Consider the following 19620-nt stretch of genomic DNA (forward strand, 5'->3'; position numbering starts at 1 on the left):
CTGTCTATAAACTTGATTTTTTCCTCATCCTGAAAATTCAGCAACTTTATTAGAATACATCTAGATTTGTGTTTTTTTGACTTCAGAAACTCCACAGAAATATAAACAATTCTGATCTTTACTCGCAGGCTCTGAAGACTGGCAAGCCCTCTTCTCAATTAGTCCCTCAGTTCCTGGCAGGAACAAAAGGAAATGAAGCCTTCTACCTGTCATCTCTTTGGAGACCCATGTAAACCTATAAGCCAAGATGCATCCAACTGTCTCTCCTACTGAATTATTCCAGAAGAAACTGGAAGGGAGAGGAAAATAGGCATATGTATTCAAACCACCAGCTGTCTGCTATCTCCTATTAATCCTGTCATCAGTCATTTCAAACCAACTATTACATGAAGCCATTCTGAGCTTTCATAACCTTGCTCATTTTTTAAAGTTCAACTTTCTTTTCAGCCATGTAGAATTTAAATTTCAATCCTTAAGAATGAATCAATGAATCTAAAACAGCTTCAATTTAGGGAAGATCGTTTCCTTTCAGGTAAAATTAAAACAAATGTACAACAAAAACCAACCTCAAATAAACTGCCACCAACTTTTAGCATCTGTATTTCCTGGACATTCTGTTACTATACCTGATCGTGTATGTCAACCATTACTGCATTTTGCTGGGGTGGATGAGCAGCAGGGTGTAACAGACGGGGAGATACATTCGGAGGGTGGAAGGCTCGAGGTTCCTCTATTGCTTGCTGCTGTGCATAAGGGAGATGGTGATAGTTTTCATCTTGACTAATGGAATTATGTCGAGACAGACGATCCCTTCTTCCTCTCTGGCGCCTGACAGGAGGACTGTAATATAGCAAATGTCAAAAAAGTCATTATAATATTCACTGTTGTAATCAATCCATGAGGATTCTGTATTGTCTCTCCTCGCAATCCATCAGTCGTTTATGCTAGGGCAAAAGCCTGAGCAACTAAATAATTGCTATGGTTCCTCATCAGCTCTAAAAACGTATACATTTAAACAGAATGTATGTTTTTAAAAAAGTAACAAAACTGGTATTCAGCTCTGCATGTACTTAGAAATCAATAGCCCACTAATGAGTCTTTTAACTGTATGAAACTGCCCTTTGTATAGGCAAAAGTAGTCAAATATCAGCAATTTTACAGTTTTGACCCACTATTTTGCTCCCTTTATCTTATAAACATATAATAAATTTTAATTTTCATGTATCTTGCCAGTCAGTATTCCACATGTGCTTAATGGGCACTTCATGTTTGTCTATCTGGCTAAGATATACAGAAAGACATAGTTCCTCAAACTGGTAGTTGCCAGAGGGGAGTGGGGTAGGGGGAGCAAAATGAGTAAATGGCGAGTGAGAGGCAGAGGCTTCTAGTTATGGAATGAACAAGTCATGGAGATGAAAAGTACAGCATAGGGAATATAGTCAATGGTATTGTAATAGTGTTGTATGGTGACAGATGGTAGGATAGGTACACTTGTGATGAGCAAAGCGTAACATATAGACTTGTCAAATCACTGTGTTATATACCTGAAACACTGTGTGTCAACTTTACTTCAATTTAAAAAAAAAGGAATCAAGATAGTGAAACACAAATTTTATCAAGTTGTTACTGTGAGCAGACTTCCATTTTCTACTTCTCTACAATTCTACAATTTATCTCCACTGCTTTTTATAATGGCTCAGCACCAATGCAATTCAAAAAAGCAGCCTCATTAAAATGTACTCTACATTGGGCAAAAGAGGCCAAACAGCCCCCTTCCAGACCTAGCTGCACACAGCCACCTCAGCAATCTTCATGGATTATCAGGTCACCTCTGTACTTCTAAATCTGCATCTTCTCACCCCCAACTGCCCAATCTTAAAGAGAACGAGGACACTCTTTGGCGACATTAACTCTTCAATAGTACTCTTGATACCACTCCCCAGGTTCTTGTTCCATTAACTGCTTCCTCTATCTTTATTTTTAGTATGTCTCTTTTTGCAAAGTCTACATATATTTACTTCAAAATCTACATATTATATATCATTGAATTTAAGATGCCATCCGCCCTAGAACTCACTTTTTAAATGTTCTGAGATAATTTTAGCATAGTTTTTTTTTGCATACCCTTCACCACCTAGCTTTCCTTCATGCTAGTATCTTCCATAAGCACAGAGAAATTATTAAAATTAAGAAATAAACCTTGGTACTGTACTATTAAACAACAGAGCGCATTTCAGATTTCACCAATTTTTCCACCAATATCCCCACTGTTGAGAATCCAATACAAGATCTCATTATTGCAGATAGTTGTCATAGCTCCTTAATCTTCTTCAATGTGACAGTTCCTGTCTTTCCTTATCTTTCATGACCTTGATACCTCTCTGAAGACATTTACTCTGCAGAATGTCTCTCAACCTGGGTTTGTCTGAGTTTTCTCACGATATATCTGATGTTACATATTACTGGAAAGGATACCACAGAGATGTTCTGCCCATTTCAGTGCACCATATCTAGGGGCACATGACATCGATATGCATCACTGGGACATATGCATGGATCACTGACCATTTGGCTAAACTTGTGTCTGCCAAAACCCTCTACTACAAAACCACCATTCTTCCTTTTGTAATTACCAAATACTTGGGGGTGAGTTACTTTGAGAACATGCAAACTTTCTGCTTCTGCTGAAAGTTTTGCCAATAATTTTAGCATGCATGAATGGATATTCAGCTATCATTATTACGCTATTCTAATGTTGATTTCCTACTCCCCTCATTTCTTCTACATGTATTGATTGCAATTCTGTAAGGAAGAACTGTCACTTCTCTCTCACTTTTGTTTATTCAGTTATTTATAATCAGTATGAACTCACAGATATTTTATTGTTTGGGTTATAATCCACACTACTGTTTTTGTTGTTCAAGTTATTTCAACTCTGTGCACTTTGTTTAGTTCCTGTGTCCTTTCACTACATCTCTATCCTTTGGAGTACTTCCTTAATATCTGGCACCATAATACATGCTCCCTCATCCTGTATTTTCCCTACACCAGTTCTGGAATTAACCAGTTCTCCAAAGACCCTTGGTTCTTTTAATTGCAGAATGGTATTCAGAAGAGAGGTGTGCTTACTCCTACACATGAATCACTATTTTTAGCCTCCCTAAAGAACAAAACAAGAAAATGTATCTACATATACTAACTCATGTGTATGCACATATCTTTTGTATCTGTACAGATATTTTAAAGGACTGTATTATGAGGCGCCTGGCTGGCTCAGTTGGTGGAACGTGAGGAACTCTTGATCTTGGGGTTGTGAGTTTGAGTCCCACACTGGGTGTAGAGATTACTTAAAAAGAAAATCTTAAAAAAGTAAAATAAAGGACTGTTTTATGTATCACTAAAAAGAGGAAAAGTTGCTAATTAAACTATGATATACCATCAATTCTAAGTCCTTACTAGATGTTAACATGGGAAAAAATATGTACCTTAAAATCAAAATAGAATCTATGTGCTCAGATCATTCATCTCCTGAAAATCTATTCAACCTATACACAAACTTTAAGGTCCCCTTTTATTATTGTTCTATTCTGTTGTTGCCACTTGTTCTCACTTCTCTACTCAAAAATAATTTCAACAGCATTCACACTAAACACAAATTAAGATCCAAGTCCTCATGCTGACATGTATGTCTCTATATCTTCACTATATGGCCCCTCGTTAAATGGTAGGTATGTCTTTGTGACAGAGTATTTAGGAAGCAGAACTGGAAAATCTAGAAATAAGAAATGATAAAATATGGACAAATATTTCTTTCAGTTGACTTTATCGTACTGTCATTTTATTTTAGGTGTATCAACTGTAAATAGCCCAAAGCTGTTCCCTCCTCTTTACCTGCCTTTTGTTAGATGGAGTTTTCTAGATATACTATCTGTTTCAATGTGTAGAAGCTATACATTTTGTATTTCTATTCTCCTAGTAATTACCCTTAATACATTCTTCTCTCTCTGTCCCCATCTCATGTGCAGATCTTTTCCATATTTCTTTTGTATTTTTTTAAATGTTTACTTATTTAAGAGAGAGAGAGAGCACGTGTGCAAGCAGGAGGGAGAAGGGCAGAGTGAGAGGGAGAGAGAGCCCCAAGCAGGCTCCATGCTGTCAGTGCAGAGCCCAACACATGGCTCAATCTCATAAACGGGGAGATCATGACCTGAGCCAAAATCAAGAGTCAGATGCTTAGCTGACATATGCCCAGGCACCCCTCTTTCTCTTTTTTAGTCTTTTTGAAGTTCATTTATTTTGAGTGAGAGAGAGAGAGAGAGAGAGAGAGAGAGAGAGAGAGAGAGAGGCAGGCCATGCACACTAGCAGGGGAGGGGCAGAGAAAGAAGGAGAGGATCCCAAGCAGGGTCCAAGCTATCAGCATGAAGCCCAATGCGGGGCTTGAACTCACAAACTGTGAGATCATGACCTGACCTGAAACCAAGAGTTGAACGCTTAACCTACTGAGCCACCTTCTTTCTCTTTTTTAAACAGACCTTATTCAGACTTAAAAGCATGTCATTGTTTCCTTTGCCAACCAATGGTCTTGAATCATAGTTCTTGCATTTATTCTTCTGCTTCCTGGGGAGAGTATAATTTTTAATAATTCTTTCAAGGAGGATTTCTTGCTGGTCAATTTTGTCTTTGAATATTTGAAATGTTTTTATGTTTTGGCTTTACACTTAGATGATAAGGCAGCTAGCAGAACTTAAAAAAGTTTCTGTCTTGGAATATTTGTCAATTTTTTATTTGTCCTTCGTGTATGTTCTGAAAGTTCAAATCCTGTTCAAAACTCAGTCTTTCTTACATTCTGGGAAATGATTTTGCATTATTTCTTTAGAAAGGTCCCAAACATAGGGGAAACCGCAAGAGACTCTTAAATACAAAGAACTGAGGGTTGCTGGAGGGGGGTGGGTGGATGGGTTAAATGAGTGATGGGTATTAAGGAGGGCACTTGTTGGGATGAGCACTGGGTTTATTACAGAAGCAATTTATCACTAAATTCTACTCCTGAAATCATTATTACACTATATGTTAACTAACTTAGATTTAAATAAAATTTAAAAATTAAAAAAAAAAAAAAAAAGAATAAAATAGAATAAAAAGGTCCCCACATGAGGAGCACCAGGGTGATTCAGTTGGTTAAGCATCCTGACTCTTGGTTTCAGCTCAGGTCATGATCTCGTGGTCATGGGATTGAGCCCCTGCACTGGGGATTCTCTCTCTGCCCCTTCCCTGCTCACACTCTCTCTCTTAAAATAAATAAATAAACTTAAAAAAAAATTTTTTTAAGAGGTCCCTTCAATTGTCTCCATCTGAAAATATTATTAGACATACTTAGAACTGATGGCTCGGTCTCTATATTTAAACTTTTTTTTATCCACACTTCATTTTGCCTTTTACACTATATCTGGGAAAATTTCTCCACTTGATCTTCCAGAAACTAGGACACCTTTTCTACATATTTACTAATTCTAAATTCTACCAAGTAAGGTTTTTAGTTGATTTTTATGGATATAGTATCTTCTTGCATCTCTCTCATGTTACACTTACTCAAAAATTCTGTCTGTTCTATTAACGGTTTCTTCAAGTTCTTTGTTTTATGGAGTTTAGCGTCCTCCTTTCATTTTGTATCTGAAATTACGTTAGACTGTTGTTGGATATTACATCTACTTGCACGGCCTGCTTCTGGGAGGATATCTGGCAACTAAGTGTATTAGCTAGCCTACAATAAAATATCAAAGGGAGAATGGAGTAAGGAATCCTAACAGACTGCTGGGCAGGATAAGCCCATAGTTAAGTTTTCCAGGTTAAGTGCTCCCTATCCTTCCCCTTTGTGTTTCCATGACCTTAGAGCACAAAGCTTCTCTTCAATTTTAGAACCCACAGCTAGTTACCACTACCATCTGGAACAGACACTTCTGACATTCCCTTGCTGGCCCAGAGCCTTTAGTCCTAGGCTTATACACTATTGACATGTTTCCACATGTACACGAGGAAATGTGTACATGAAAGGTTCCTAATAACACTCTTTATAATAGTAAGAAACTGAGCATCACCATTACTCAGTAGTAGATAGAAACATAAATAATGGCATATCAATATAATGGAGAACTACTGCTACCCACATTAAAAATAGAATGCTTAGGAAACAAAGTAAAAAACGAATACATTTAAATGAAAGTAAAATTAGCAAAAACTAAAATTACATCATTTTAGAATACATTCAAGTATTAGAAAGTATTAACAAAGGAATGTCGTCAAATCACAGGACAGGGTTTATCCTTTAGGAAGGATGAACAGGGTCTTGTGAAGTAGTAACAATGTTTTATTTTAACCTGGGTGTTGGTACACTTGTGTGTTACCCTTTTAAGTGTATGCTTGTTTTACAGGTTCTTTTGAAAGCATGACACATTTCACCATAAAACAATAGGAAAGATTACAGTAGATGCTCAGGTTGTAACCCTGAAACAAACAACCATATTGTCTCAGCTATTGTATTTAACAGCTATAAAATATTTTACCTGGTTGACATACATTATTTTAAACATTCCCATAAAATTGGGTAAAAACGCACCAAGTAATGTAAAAGTCTTAGGGTCTCAACAGAACATAACTCAGAAACAGGTTTATTTTGTCTCATTTAGAACAAAGAATGGTGGTTTTAAGATCCTTCATTATTAGTTTCCTAGGGCTGCCATAACAAAATACCACAGACTAGGTGGCTTAAACAACAAAAATTAATTTTCTCATTGTTCTGGAGACTGAAAGTCCAAGATCAAGATGTCAGCATGGCTGGTTTCTGGTGAGAGCTCTCTTCCTGGTTTGCAGGATGACCACCTTTTTCACTGTCCTTACATGCCAGACCGAGTGAGCTTTCTGGTGTCTCTTCTTAAAAGGGCACCAATCCTACTGGATTGGGGGCCCCACCCTTATGACTTCATTCAACCTTAGTTACTTCCTTAGAGACCCCATCTCCAAATACAGCCACACTGGGGAATTAGGGCTTCAACTATGAATTTTGAGAAGACACATTCAGTCCATAACACCTTCCTAACTCCAGACCTTCAATATTTCTTAGATTACCAACATACTGGACATGCAAACAGCTGACTCACTCCAAGGATTCACGATTTCCCTGAATAAGAAATGTATGTACTCAGGCCACAACTAAAGAGGAAGAAGCTCAGAAGAAATACATTCCCCCAGGAAAGAAAGACAGCGGCCAAGTCCCATGAGAGAGAGGACTGAGCACTGAAGTAAACTTCAGTCACTCTTTTGTACTAGAGGCTGCACGGTTTTATAAGAAACCTAATTAAGTTCCCAATTGCCTTAAGGATACACAAGAAATAGGAATGGACTAAAAAAGAGTATCTCATTTCTAGGATTTCTGTATTTCATTACAGTTGTGAGCTATAAAATTCATTTTTCTGTAATCAGGATTGTAGGCTAGCCTACAAAACACCTTAAACCATAAAGTAGCTGAATGCATATATGATGCCATGGATTGATTTTAGGTAAATCACTTTAGCCTCTTTGAATTTCTTCACCTGTCAACCATAAGCTAAATGAACTCTCATGATCTTGTGTGGAAGTCTATAAATAATGTCACATGAATGTGTATGAATGTTTATAAAATGCCTATAGAAAAAATGCTTTTTGACATAAAAAAAAAAACAAATCTATCAATGGAAGAGAATTTAAGAAATACATTGTAATCAACTAACCTTCTTCTGTTGCGTGCAGGTGTGTTGCATCGTTCCCCTGAGAAGTGATGTTGGCTTGATCGAACTGAAGGGGGCTGCCTATTTGATGTCATCTCCCATGGTCGCATTGGTGGTGAGGGAGCTGGTGATGCTGATGTATAATCAAAGACTGAATGAGAGAGGCGCTGTCTCTTGGGACTCGGACTATCTTCACTCTGCCAATGCAACAAAATCAATCAACTTAATGAGACCTTTTAAGGATTTTGCATTACTATATATGCACAGGCGTTTAAACAGATTTACCTTAAAGAGTAAAGGAGGGGAAAAATATGCTGTCAACCCAAATTAAATATCTTTAAAGAAAAAAGAGGCTGAATAGGGGAAGGGAGATACACAGTAAGTATCAAATGGAAAGTAAAATCTGTTTCTTAAAAGTCATCACAAAACTCATGGACATTTAAGATGAACAATAAGGTAATAAACAATTGTATGGAACTTGACCATTTATTTAAAATCCCAAACCAATTCCACTATGTTCCCCCATCAGTTAAGTTACATTTTTAGAGATCAATTCTCATCTGTGAGATCAGCTGAGGAGGGGGAATAATTTTAGTAGGCCCTTGACTTGATTCTAAATAACACCCTTCTGCTTCTTTATTCCCACTATTTAAGGTCATTACATTTTCTTTAATAAGGGTTAGAGGAATAAAATAACATTTTTATGAAACAGATAAAGAGTCAACTGATCTAGATCATTAGTTCTTAACGAGAACATTACAGCATTTTGAGGAAGACACAGAGTTTCAGGTAAATCGTGGGAGTGGTGAATAATTCAAAACCTGTACCTGTTACACATTGAGTTTTCAAGGATCACAGCATCACTAGCTATAAAATTGGTATGGATCTCTTAGTTGAATTAGTAACTCTCTAGGATTCTCCATAGAATTTTCCCATCCAGTCTCACAGAAACTATCAAAATTTCAAGTTAACCAATGTCTGGCTAACCAATGTCTATCTATTTTCTATGAGAACCTCTCTTATCTCAAATCTACTCCTTCAAGTTCTAATTACTTGGTCATTAGAGCACTTCTGGGTGCAAAATAATTGGTGCCTGCTGCCAGCACAAAAAAAATCGGATTAGCAAAAGAGTATATGGGGCTACAACACTACAACATTAGATTTAAAGAGATAAACAAGAATTAACTAAACTGATAAAAATAAAGCAAATTCCTAAATGGTTACTTTTGATCATTCCACATTATTAAGCAGAGGTGTTCCAAAAACGATGTCACTGTCTTTCTATATTTAAAAATATTATAATTCAGGATGCCTGGGTGGCTCAGTCGGTTAAGCATCTGACTCTTGATTTCGTCTCAGGTCATGATTTCACTGTGAGATTGAGCCCTGCATCAGGCTCTGTGCTGACAGTGCGAAGCCTGCTTGGAATTCTCTCTCTGCCCTTCTCTGGCTCGTGTGCAGAGTCTCTCTCTCTCTCTCTCAAAATAAATAAACTTTAAAAAGGATAATTCAAATTTATCATTATAATTAAAATAGTAAATAGTTTTCAGAACCATAAAGAAACACCTTATTTTCTCCCTAGATTTAATGGTGCTTGCTATTAAAAGTATGTTTGTTTTTACCTTTTGATTTTAAGAAGAAAATCAGTTATGTTCTGATAACCCTAAAACTTCAAAAATACCAATGAAATGTAGATATTTTGATTAAAACAAAGCAGAATGATCAATACCTGGCAAAGTCATACATTAACTACACAGAAGCACTAGAAATAAGTGATCTCCGGTTGGTCAACCAAATTTGACTTTATTTTTTTAAACTACCAAACGCTAGTAACCAATCACAATCTTCAGTTTTCATATATGTATCTTATACTGCGAAGCTTAATGCAAGCTATGGATAGGGACTTTGAATTCTAAAAAGTCACTGCCCAAAATGGAGGGGAATGGTACAAACCCACAAAAACAAACTGCAAATGCATTGTTTTTAAGAGACAAGGTGACTGGGAAAGTTCCCTATCTCTTCTGTGTGCTGTGATAGATTCACATTAGTGAAAAAGAGGAGACAAAGAATAGGAAGTGGAGAGAAGTGAGCTATTCATTAGTACTACGGTAATAACTCTTCCTATTTTACTCAAAGTAATAGAAAACCAAAATGGATATTTAAAGACAGGGAAGTATTAAGAAGTTAGTTTACTACATATATACAACATGGTTTCATCACATTCCTCATCAATTTTAGTACTCTAAGGAACTCCAAAAATATCCTCAGTTTCCAGAAAAGGGAAGTAGGAATAACCTACAAAGAAACAAGAATTAGATTAGCATTCCCTCAGAAAACAAAAGATGCTAAAAATGCTGAGGGAAAATATTGAACCTAGAATTTTATACTCCAACCTAACTACTAATCTACTGTGAAGGCAAAAGGAAAGACTTGCCAGATATATAAAGGTTCAAAGCTGCTTCTCACACATCTTTCAAAAAATTTTACTTGATTGATTTTATGTGTGCATACATGTGTGTGCTGTCTTTTATTTGCGGTCACAGACACACACAGAGGATCCAATGAACAGTAATAGTAACTCAGAAGTGCAATGAAAAGACATCTCAGGACTGAAAAGTAACTATTCCAATTAGAACAAGCTAGAGGACTCCAAGAAATATACTCTAAATAATATGAGTTCAAAAACAGTACGACTGAGAACTTGGAAGTTCTTACAAAACTTAAGCACATGGTTATTCTGCCATAGGAAGTATAAAAGGTAACCAGGGGTGCCTGGGTGGCTCAATTGGTTAAGCACTGGACTTCGGCTAAAGTCATGATCTCACGGCTCCTGGGTTTGAGCCCCGCATGGGACTCTGTGCTGACAGCTCAGAGCCTGGAGTCTGCTGGGGATACTGTGTCTCCCTCTCTCTCTGCCCCCTCCCCTGCCCATGCTCTGTCTCTCAAAAATAAAAAATAAACGTTAAAAATTTTTTTTCTGAAAGGTAACCAGAGTCTAGAAAAAACAAAGATGAAAACAAATCCACTATCATTTTGTCACCTAAAGCATCCCTGGAGTAGAACAGGTAGAAGATTATATCTTCTCCTCCATGGGCCAACATGCTACTTAGTCCTGAAATGACTGTAATAGACAAATACTCCTAACACTATGGAGACTGTTCACTGGTTTTCAATTTTATAATCAACCTAGACAAGGCGTGAAAGATCACCATTGTAGTTACAGAAAAAAATATGTAAGTACTGTAAACTTTGGTAAATTAAGTATAAAGACTTGTTTTGACAAAAGCATGGACTAAATGTAAAAATCCTAATAGAAACATCTAGAAATAATGGCTTAAATACAACAAAAATATTTTTTAAGTTTATTTATATTGAGAGAGATCGAGAAATCGAGAGAGAGCAAATGTGAAAGCGGGGAGGGGTAGCAGAGAGAGAGAGAGACAGAGAGAGACAGAGAGAGACAGAGAGAGAGGGAGAGAGAATCCCAAGCAGGTCCATGCTGTCAGCGCAGACCCAGACGCAAGGCTCGAACCCATGAACTGAACCGTGAGATCACGACTGGAGCAAAATCAAGAGTCAGATGCTTAACCAGACTGAGCCACCCAGGTGTCCCAACAAAAATAGTTTTTAAATGTAACAATGAACTCAGAAAAAAAGGGAAACTACCAAGGACCAGAAACAAAGGGGAAAACCAAAAACCAGATTTGGTTTATCTTGGGGTGGGACACAGAAGCTATGGCCTTATCACTCACTGAACCCTGCAAAGAGCCAAAGTTTCCCAAGTACTATACTTGCAATAAAAGGGAAGACTAGTGGGGCGCCTGGGTGGCTCAGTCGGTTTTGAGTCTGACTTCGGCTCAGGTCATGATCTCATGGTTTGTGGGTTCAAGCCCCATGTCGGGCTCGGTGCTGACAGCTTGGAGCCTGGAGCGAGCTTCAGATTGTGTGTCTCCCTTTCTCTCTGCCCTTCCCTCGCTCATGCTCTCTTTCTCTCAAAAATAAATAAACATTTAAAAAAGGGCGGGGGGGAGACTAGAAAAAGCCCACTGGCATGGAGAATCAATAAGAAAACAGATCTACTCTGGACTGGACTGGAAATTGAAGAAGAGATTTATCCCCTGAGAATTCAAACCACAGGTTAGCTCCTCAACACCAAGTTTAGGGTTCAATTTTTTTTTTATTACCCACAGAGGTTGCCTATGAGCCTCTAAGCTTAGAAATTAATATAGAAACTGGTCCAGAATTATGCTGCTACAAATTCTCTTGGCAGAGGTGAATGCACAGCAGAATCTGGAGGAATACTCCCCTGACCTTGGACAGTGGTTCTTCTACTTCTGCAAGTGTCAGCAACACCAGATTGTTCGGCCTGCTCTTCAGTCTCTGATTAAGAAATTTTGGATCAGGGCCCAAGAATCTTCATTCATAACACAATCTTGGGTGATGGTTGCTACTGCTGGTGTGGGACTACACTTTGAAAACTACCAAAACAAGTTAAGGGACTCTCTTAGCAAAAGTCCCGAAGGATAGACTCACCATAAAAGAGAAATTTACTTTTTCAATTTTCAGTGGAAGAATTTCCCTTTTTTCCTTGTTGACTCTGTGCCAGTGGGCTGACTTTAGAAAGTTCCAGAAATTGATTCAAATGAGGCACAAGTACTGTCCGTTTTGGTACAGAATACTGGTGCAGATTTAGGGATCAAGGGAGGCAAGAGAGGGAAGAAAGGAAGAACAACAAAAGAAATCTAGCTTGCTAGCTTTTATACTTGGTATTAAACATCTGATAAAATGAATTACACCACTATTAATACCAAATCACCTTAAAAATTTTCTAAGTATTTATTTTTGACAGAGAAAGAAACGGAACACAAGTGGGGGAAGGGAAGAGAGAGGGGGAATCTGAAGCAGGCTCCAGGCTCAGAGCTGTCAACACAGAGCCCAACGTGGGGCTCAAAATCATGAACCACGAGATCATAAGTTGAGCTGAAGTAGGATGCTTAACAGACTGAGCCACCCAGGTGTCCCAACACCAAATCATCTTTATAACCAAAATATCATCATTAGAAGTGAAAACAACCCTGGAGACATAAAAATGCATTGCATGATTCCAAAAGCAAGTCTAAAGTCATTAAAATCAAAATGTTATGGTAAAAGAAATATGTACACACATGCAACACATATGCATGTATATATATACATATATAAAATACATATTCTTATATATCTTATATATTTATATATAATTATGTAAAAAGAAATGTTATCTAATAAAATTAAATTTATACATCTCAATCAGCAAGTCTTGGAGATAAAGCGAGATCCTGTGGAGACCAACTTTTCCCAAAGTGGAAACAGATTCCAAGTTGTAGATAAAAACTGGAAACTGAAATGGCCTCTGACTTCAGCTACCAGTAGTGAGCCTCATGGACCTCCTTCTCAAAGTAGCAAGGTGGCAACTGGGAGGGGCCAGATAGGTGGGGGTAAAATTACACAATAATATGGTCCTTTCCCTCCACTTATCATTCAAGACTATTCTTCATCTCTTACAAATAAGCACAGCATGACTTAGAGTCCCCATTTCAGAAATGCCCGGGTGGCTCAATTGGTTAAGTGTCCAACTCTTGATTTCGGCTCAGGTCATAACCTCATGGATTGGGAGTTCATGGAGCCTGCTTGGGATTCTCTGTCTCTGCTCTCTGCCCCTCCCTCTCTTGCAAAAATAAACTTAAAAAAAAAAAAAAAGAAAAGAATCCCTAATTCTCTTTTTAAATTCCCACACTTTCTCTACTTGCCTTAACTATCTTTGGCAAAAGATAAAATTTCTCATTTCACAATTAAGAAATAAACGCTAAATTTAAATGGCCCAGAGTAAACACTGAATTCCATTCATTTTACATTTTTTTTTTAATGTTTATTTATTTTTGAGAGAGAGAGAGCATGTGAGTAGGGGAGGGACAGAGAGAGAGGGAGACACAGAATCCCAAGCAGGCTCCAGGCTCTGAGCTGTCACCACAAAGCCCGGTGCAGGGGCTCAAACTCACAAGCTGTGAGATCATGACCTGAGCCGAAGTCAGATGCTTAACCCGACTGAGCCACCCAGGCACCCCTGAATTCCATTCATTTTAATAGATGTGGAAGTACTTAAACTAAAACACTCCATATAAAGCAATTTGGTAATAAAGAATAACCATCAAGACAAGACTCTTGTTTTGTTTTTGCAAAGGAAGGATATAAGCAAGGAAAAGCAGGAAATTAACAATTCATATTTGAATCACACAATATGGCTTAAGAAAAGATCTCTAAATATTCTCATTTAATTTTCTACAATCTGAAGTCTTTGTTTAAACTACAACCAGATTAATGTGTTTCTATTAGTCAAGATGAACCAAAGACAACTGAATGATTACACTGCCCTTGAACTATGCAATGTATAGTCCTGTTTCACATAATTCACATTGGACTTCAATGTATAGCTCTGCTATTCCTCAGCTCAAAATATTTCAGAATAAAATCTAAACTCATAACCACACTACCAGTACATCTTCCTGGGATGTTATCTTATTTGTAGCTACAGAGGGGAAAGAGGCTTTGAATACTGTATTTTCAAAAGCATACATCAAAAAAAAAAAAAAAAAAAAAAAAATCAGAACTTTTGCTTTTTGATATTGTTCAAGTTAGTGTATTTTCATGAAATATGTGCAGTGAGTGCTTAGAAAGGGATTCTAGTCATATAGCATTGCAGCCCTATCATAATGAGTAGAATTCAATATTGTGTGAAAATGATGTTACTACCACTGGCCATAACTGCTAGTCCAGGAGTGGCTTCCTGGGTTTAGGGAGGCCTGAATGGCTAATTTTTTAAGAATATATTGATGACTTTATGTTCTATTTTTTTTCTTAATGTTTAATCACACAAAACATCATTCATTGGTTCACAAAAACATTACCTTGATGGTGTAATTTGTTTTCAAATGTTAGTTCCACCAAAGCACTCGATTTTATGTATCATGAATCTGACTGTAATAATTTTAAGCTGTAAACACAAATCAATGGTTAAAATAAAAAATCTGAAGCATAAGTATGAAACCAATGAAAACAGAGAAGATAATAAGAACAATTTGAAATCAAGGGATCCCTCTGAGATAACCAGGTAGAGCTGTTCTGCAGACAGCTCAAGTCCAGAGACTAGAAATTTAAGGAGTTTTTGGTATACAGATAGATGGTAGGTTAATGAAGGTACAGACATGGACAAAATTTCCCCAAACAACTTATACAGTGAAAAGAAGGTCCAATATTGAACTCTAAAAAATATTTCATGCTGAGTAGTTCATGAGACAGTGGATGGAGTGTGGTGATAGAAGGCTCAGTGAAATGGAGCAAGGATTCAACTAAAAGGTCAAGCAAGATGGGGACTGAAAAACACCCACTGTGTTTAACAACAAGGAGCTCAGTGACATGGAGTTATTTCTTTGTAATAGGATTTAGCATCTATTATGGCATATTGCCCCTTACAACAATTTTCAAAAAAGGTTTTTTCCCTCTGTCTTTTCTTTGAAAATCTTTCTTATGAATTTAGAATAACTCTATAAGGTTTCTAAAATCATTAAAATTCTAATATTTTGGCTGGAATTTTTACTGTCTATAAATTTGTTGGAGAAGAGATTTTTTTTTACAATAATTAGTCTTCTCTTTCAGAAACCTAGTCTATTTCTCTGTGTATCAATCATGAAAATTTCAATCACCTAATTAACTTTTGTAAATTTACAAAATAAAGTATCAGACAGCTATCATTAGGATACATGCATACACCCTTGAAACCAAGGGGTGTGCTAGACATGAAATCTAAGTTCCCTACAATGCATCTGTTTTATGAAAGCACGCTATCTACAATCACAATCAATGGATTGATTGATGGCACAGAAACTTAATTTTAAAACTGTAAGGGGCTGAGAGAGACAAGAGGGAGTTTTGGGGGAGATGAAAGTGTTCTATTGTCTTGTTTGAGATGGTGGTTCCACATCTGTATGCATTCATCCAAAGTCACAGACTTGTACACCAAAAGGGTGAATTTTACTGTATGTTAATTATACCTTAATTTTAAATTTCTAAAACTATAGGGAGTACCTTTGATTCTAATGTTAAATATAGACTAATTTTTATAGAGATGCAAATATGCCCACACATGTACGTTTCTTCTGTAAGAAAACTCAGACTGACAAATATACAAAGCCATCATTTTCACAGAAATTAAAATATCAACTCAATATACACTGGGAAAGGGATACAAGAATATTCATGGCAACACTACTTACATAACAGTAAAAAACTGTTTTACATAACAGTAAAAAACTGTAAACTACTGGAAATGTCGATCAAAAAGAGAGGGAATAAACTACAGCATATTCATATAAATGAAACACTAAAAGAAAAATGAATCAACTACATACATGGCTACAAGCATCATTATGGATGAATCTCAAAATGACAAAATACAAAGTATGATAACATTTATATTAAACAGAAAATAAACAGTATAGTGATACTGTTTAAAGGATACTGCATGTGATGAAACCACACAGAGAAGCAAAGGGATATGAAACACAAAACTCAAGAGTTTTACCCAAGGCACAAGTATCAGACAGCAGGTAGATAGATGGAAGGTCATATGAAGACCTCGAAAGTATAGGGAATGGCTGACTTCTTAAGATGCATGGTGGGTTTTTTTTTTAACTATACATGTGTCTGCTTTATACATTGTAACTTTCATATATGAATTATTTCATAATTTTAAAAATTAAAAGAGCATGCAAAATTTGAAAGATTTTGACTAAAACAAGCAAGTAAAAAAGGAGCAAAACACAAAAGTTTTTAATAAACAAGGACAGTGACAAAACTGCTAAAGAGTGGAGATGAAAAACAAATATAGCCCAAAACAGGATGAGATGTTTCTTAAAAGACAACTGGTGGTTGGAAACAAAGACCCAGGGGAATATCAAACACTTCTATGTCCTCTATGACCATCCCACTTACTAGATACATACTCAATCCCCATGTATGGAGTAGGAAAAATCAACAGTTCTTTTTTACTCCCACACAAGGCTGCAGGGAAAATGATGTCTTCCAAAAAGAGACTAGTTTCAGCTAAGATAAGGATACTTTAAGAAAAAAATGTAAGAGGTAGGTGAGTCTGTTTAAAATGGAGTGTTCCAAAGGGAAGGAAAAGTAAAAAAGCTAGGAGGGAAGGAACTTGGGGGAAAGCCAAGAAAACATAACACATTAAAAGAATAACTCTGAGAATAAGAAATGGGGAGATTTCTCCTTTTCACATGGAAACTAAATATTCTAGGGTTGAGAAAAGCAAAACTGGAACAAGAAATCACACCCAATTTTATTATCAGAATTAGCTGAAGGTCTCTGACAGTATCTCAAAGGGGATATGAGAAGGATTTACTTTGCTTCATGCAGAACAATGGTAGGCCAAAAAGTGGGCAGAGTTCCCTGGGAGCCAAGTATACTGAGGGCCTTGTTTTAAAGTTAGAAAAAAGATTTAAGTTTAGAGATATAAATAAAAATTTAACAATAATATCTTTCACCTTTCTGCAACACTCAAATGGAACTGGCTCTTTTTTGTTTCATTTTTAAAACGTGTTTAAATTTACTCCATTTGCCAGCAACTCCTTGAGTTTAAAGTTAATACTAACTTAATGCCTAGAGACACAAAGAAGTCTAGAAAACAAATTAAGTGTCATATAATTGTTTAGTGGTGGCAGTAGGGAAGGTACTAAGTCAATTTCTTCCTTAGCTATACTGGTTTGCTACTAAATATCAAGCTACTGCAGACCAACTGTATCAAGAACAGTAGTCAATATGCCATTTAATTCAATACAGATAGCTATGTCTCTTAACATACTGTGTTGTGTTTACAGAAATACTTGTTGATTTCTACAGGTGGTATTGCTGTAGTAGAGACAAGAAATAGCAAAAGGTGAATTTAAGTCTCTGCTCTGCCAATAACTAGCTATGTAACAGGGCATCTCAGAGTTCTTCTGAGCCTATTTCTTCATCTAGAAAATCATCCACGACTGGTGTGTTGTTAGGAGGATTAAAAACAAAGGAGACAATACATGCAAAGCAGAGAACCTGGCACAAATTCCAAGGAATATCAGATTGCAGAGCCCTGGATCACCTACAAAGCTATTCTCAGAAATTTCATATCTTCAATTTAATGTATCACACAAGCATTTCTCTTTCAGAACTAGTCCTAAGCTCCAACCTACCACTTCCACACAAACAGAAAAATGGCTCTATCCAAAATCCAAGTTTTGATTAGCGATTCTCACTACCTCAGATTTATATACACATATACAAATACATACCTTGGCCCACAACCCTAAAACGCAGAAGCAATTCTACAACTAGTTTCCATTTGGTAATAAAAATACTGACTTCCATTATAAAACATGCTTCTCTAGCAGTAATGGATTGGAAATTTAGTAGCCAGTAATTTATTTGAGCACATCCTAGCAATCTTGTCAATAAACTAATGATAGTCCTTGCCTTAATTTATTTTCATTTTACATATAACAAAAATTTTAATCATATTTTATCCACAGGTTCAAAAGTGATAGAAGGTACGGAAACATGTTTTCTTTCTGAAATTTACATCACTATCAAACTCTAGGCAATAAACAAATAAGTAGTAATGGCTTTAAAAAATATCTTGCATGCTTCCATTTTTCCATTCCTACACAATTTCACATATCTGTAATATCTTCTATTTTCCTATAGAATGTGGCCTATTAGCACAAGTGATTGATACCAAAAGATTAAAAAAAAAAAAAAAAAAGAATATTAAGTGGTCAAACAATAAACAGCAGCTCAAGAGAAGACAAACATTCTTCAGAAAAGCTGGCTAAGTTATATTGAAGAAGGCCTCTAAGAAGAATACTTATTCCCACATACAATAGAAAATAAGAAGAAGATATTGAGAATTTTGTTTCAAGCCTTCCTAAAAACAACCTAAAATGTATCGGTGACTTTCAGCCCTATGTAGGGAAAGGGTAAATATATAAGAACCTGGAAGAAAGCTTTGAAGTGAGCATCCTCTTGAACGGTAGTATTCTGATCACTTGGGAGGAGAGGGAACAGGCTCTGAAGTTTCACCCTTTCACAAATCACCTTGTTAGGATGGCCAGGTAGAGGTGCTGAATTGGCCCCGGGAGATATCTGGGAAAAAGAGGGAGAAGAAAAGGATAGTTCATGGCTAGCCGCACCAATGTGGAGAATCATGTCTATGAAGGACAGTCTGGGTTTTCTAAATATTTGTGTTAGCAGAGATTGGAAAGAAATTAAAAATTAATCTTAAACATCAAAACAAATATAAGGATGGCAAAGGTTGCCTCTGGCAATGGATCTCTCTTAAAAAAAACTTTTTTAAAAGGCAAAACAGCACTGTTCAAAAATGCAAAACCTTTCCTGTGTTTCCCGTATAACACCTATTAATAGCTTTTCTCTTGGTATTGATTCTAAAACCCTAAAGGACAGATAAGATTTCATGTTAAGAAAACCTGACATAAAATCATGTATCTTAAGTATAGAAAGATTAGTGTCCATCTGGACTAAGACTAATATTTTTTCATTCTATTTTTTAATTAACCTCCTATATGATCATGCAAAGAAGACGAGAGATTTCAGAACACTTGCAGCAAAACTTCTATAGTGACCATAGGTATACAAAAGAAGAGTCTGCAGACACCTCAGCTCTATTCAACACAAACCTAGCAACCTTCCTAAGAATAAAGGATATGATCACAAGACCCAAAGCAAATGACTGCATGTTTTAAACGCTTGGCTTGATTGTAG

General features: G+C 36.6%; 1 protein-coding gene across 7 annotated transcripts in view; it reads right to left on the reverse strand.

Annotated features, from left to right (window-relative positions):
- RNF38 (ring finger protein 38) overlaps positions 1 to 19620 on the reverse strand; it is a 50374-nt gene that overhangs the window by 23161 nt on the left and 7593 nt on the right. For 3 of the 7 annotated variants that reach the window (XM_042913281.1, XM_042913276.1, XM_042913275.1), the window contains 3 exons: positions 18835 to 18984; positions 7765 to 7958; positions 627 to 840 (listed from right to left, as the gene is read on the reverse strand). In XM_042913281.1, the coding sequence (XP_042769215.1) occupies positions 627 to 840; positions 7765 to 7871 (321 nt within the window). In that variant the 5' untranslated portion in view covers positions 7872 to 7958; positions 18835 to 18984. Of the gene's footprint in view, positions 1 to 626; positions 841 to 7764; positions 7959 to 14705; positions 14776 to 18834; positions 18985 to 19620 lie in introns of those variants that run through there. The other 4 variants (XM_042913279.1, XM_042913278.1, XM_042913277.1 and 1 more) reach the window with 3 other exon arrangements.

The sequence above is a fragment of the Panthera leo genome, chromosome D4, assembly GCF_018350215.1.
Source record: "Panthera leo isolate Ple1 chromosome D4, P.leo_Ple1_pat1.1, whole genome shotgun sequence".
In the NCBI taxonomy this organism is placed as follows: Eukaryota; Metazoa; Chordata; class Mammalia; order Carnivora; family Felidae; genus Panthera; species Panthera leo.